Source organism: Carettochelys insculpta, chromosome 1 (genome assembly GCF_033958435.1).
Source record: "Carettochelys insculpta isolate YL-2023 chromosome 1, ASM3395843v1, whole genome shotgun sequence".
Classification (NCBI taxonomy): domain Eukaryota; kingdom Metazoa; phylum Chordata; order Testudines; family Carettochelyidae; genus Carettochelys; species Carettochelys insculpta.
In genome coordinates, this window is record NC_134137.1 from 8,665,291 (window position 1) to 8,667,979 (window position 2,689).

Below are 2,689 nucleotides of genomic sequence, written 5' to 3' on the forward strand. Positions count from 1 at the left end.
GCCTCTCAAGGTCCCTTCCAGTCCTAGAATTGTATTACACTATGATTCTATGATTCTACACTGAATGGACTGACCTCAGATAGGAGCTAGACTTGCCATTGTGCGGGAGAGGAGGCTCATTTCACCCTCTTTGCATTGCTGGGCCAGTGACAATGGAGGAGAAGGGCATGGGGACCGGAGCATCTTGCCAGGACTCCTGTGTGTCAGACCCTCTCCCCCCCACACACCTCTGTCCTGCCTTGGTGGGGAATGGGCTCAGCAAGTAGGCAGGGTGCAGAACCATGGTGTGTGTGTGTGTGTGTGCGTGTGTGTGTGTGTGTGCGTGTGTGTGTGTGAGTGTGTGTGTGTGTGTGTGTGTGTGTGTGTGTGTGTGTGTGCGCGTGTGTGTGTGTGCGTGTGTGTGTGTGTGTGTGTGTGTGTGTGTGTGCGTGTGTGTGTGTGTGTGTGTGTGTGTTGGGAGCTGTCTGAATGGCTTCTCCAGGGGATCCTGCATTAAACACACCTCGGACACAACTCAGTCACAAGCACCCGGCTGAGGGTATAGGGAAAGTGTGGTTGTTGTGTGTGTGCCCCTTGACTAGCCCCTGTCCATAATTGGTGCAGCTTCATGGATCACTCAGAAACTGAGAACGTTCAGGAAGGGCCTTGACTGTGACCACCAAACAGTTCGGTAGCTTTTTTCCTGGCGCGCAGACATTTAACCAGAGGCGAGACAGTCACAGGCCAGGTGTCATGGGAAACAGCTTCCACGCCATTTTCTTTATTGATAGCACCAACAGGAATTCCAAGGTTGGAGAAACCACTGACTTGGATCTTTATGGGGCCAGCATCCCACCGGACACTGGCTCCCCAAGAAGACAGTCACTTTGCAAATGTTGAAGTCTGCCTTGATCTTTTTCCCCTGTGGCACTGTTCTCCCTCACCAGCAGATGGGGACAGCACCTCTACCATTGCTTCAGGCCTTAGACCCCACCTGAACCTGTCTCTAGAGAGTGGAGATCATTATCTCATGTCATCACAGGTCCTGGATGGAATAAGTTGCTGGGACCTGTGTCTCTGTCTCCTGTGCCGCCCAGGTTGCAGCTGAATGATAAACTGACTTTTCACTTCACAAACACCCTGATTATCCTGGCGCGCAGTTGTTTGCTTTTCACGCTGTACACAATTGGGTTCATCAGGGGTGGGACCAGCAAATAGATGTAGCCCAGGATGATCTGAGGCAAGGGGGAAGAACCCTTCCCAAATCTGTGTATCAAAGTCAGGCTGAACTCTGGAGTGTAGAAGAGGAGAACGGCACAGAGGTGAGAAACGCAGGTGTTCAGGGCCACAAGAAATTCTGAGTGGGATGCGATGCTCAGCACTGTTCTGAGGATCATCACATAAGAGATGAAGATGAGCAGTGCGTCCAGCCCCACTGTTACAACTGTAATAATCAAGCCATAGATGTTGTTGACTGAGATGTCCGCACATGCCATATTCATGACTTCCATGTGCAGGCAGTAGGAATGGGAGAGGACGTTGGCTCGACAGTATCGATACCGTGTCAGGAGAACGGGGAGTGGGAATATTACACCCACCCCTCTGAGGGCAAACACTATTCCCAGCTTGGTTATTCTTCTCAGGGTTAAGATGGAAGCATATCTCAGAGGGTTACAGATTGCGACAAAGCGGTCATAGGCCATCAACAAGAGTATGGCAGATTCAATGTACTGAAGTGACTGGATGAAGAACATCTGGGCAAAACAGGCACTGTGGCTGATCTCTCTATAGTTAAATAAAAACATGCCCAGTATTGTCGGTATGGTGGATATCAGCAAGCCAAGGTCTGTGATGGCCAGCATGGAAAGGAAAATGTACATGGGCTCATGGAGGCTTAAATCTGTTTTTACAATGAAGAGAATGACTGAATTGCCCACTAGTGAAATAACATACACCAAACAGAAGGGGATAGAGCACCAGAGGTAGATGTCTTCCTGCCCTGGTATCCCAGTAAGAAGGAACACTGCAGAGTTGAATTTGGTCCCATTGACAGCTGACATAATGTCCAGGGGGGTCTCAGGAGTTGTGAGCTTTTCTTCCTAAAAGGAAAAAGAACATAACAGATGATAAGTAATGAGACATCAATCTGCTCTCGTTGCAAGTCTAAATAATTCCGGCATCCAAAGAAGATCAGGTGGCCTTGAACTGACACCGCAGGTAGGATAGGCAGTGTTTGACTGGATCCGAGGCCTGCCGTCCATCTGGCCCGGTACTCAGTGGCCAGTTCCAGATGCTGCATAGGAAAGCAGAAGAAGCCCAGCAATAGGCAGCTTTCTAAGATAGCCTGCCCCTAAAGGGCCGGCGGGGACAAAATAAAACAAAAATCCTCCCTGACACCCACTAACTAGATGTATTTTATAATGTAAATGAAGGCATCTTAGAGCCTTTCCATGGCATTGTTTTAAAATTGTCACCACTGTAATTGGATTATCTGATGGCTCATATGAACACACAGTCCCTCTTTCGGATCTGATAGGTATTGGGCCCCTTGTGCCCGGGAATTCCACAGCTCACTTCAGCCAAGTGTGATTTTAAAAGGAATATTGCTCAGAAACCCTTTCTCACCCTCCATTTCTGAGCATTGCCTGTTGTCTCAGGACATATAGAAACATATGGCTAGTGTGTGGCAGAAACAGTCATTTCATGTATC

The 2,689-nt window shown here is 48.8% G+C and overlaps 1 protein-coding gene across 1 annotated transcript; it reads right to left on the reverse strand.

Annotated features, from left to right (window-relative positions):
* Nucleotides 1-1,103: 1,103 nt before the first annotated feature.
* On the reverse strand, nt 1,104-2,039 carry LOC142002980 (olfactory receptor 51G2-like). The gene has a single exon (XM_074979545.1). The coding sequence runs from the start codon at nt 2,037-2,039 to the stop codon at nt 1,104-1,106; it is 936 nt and encodes a 311-aa protein (XP_074835646.1).
* Between the last annotated feature and the right edge of the window lie 650 nt (nt 2,040-2,689).

Coding starts and splice junctions, on each gene's coding strand:
- LOC142002980 (XM_074979545.1), bottom strand. CDS start 2,039: ATGTCAGCTGTCAATGGGACCAAATTCAACTCTGCAGTGTTCCTTCTT.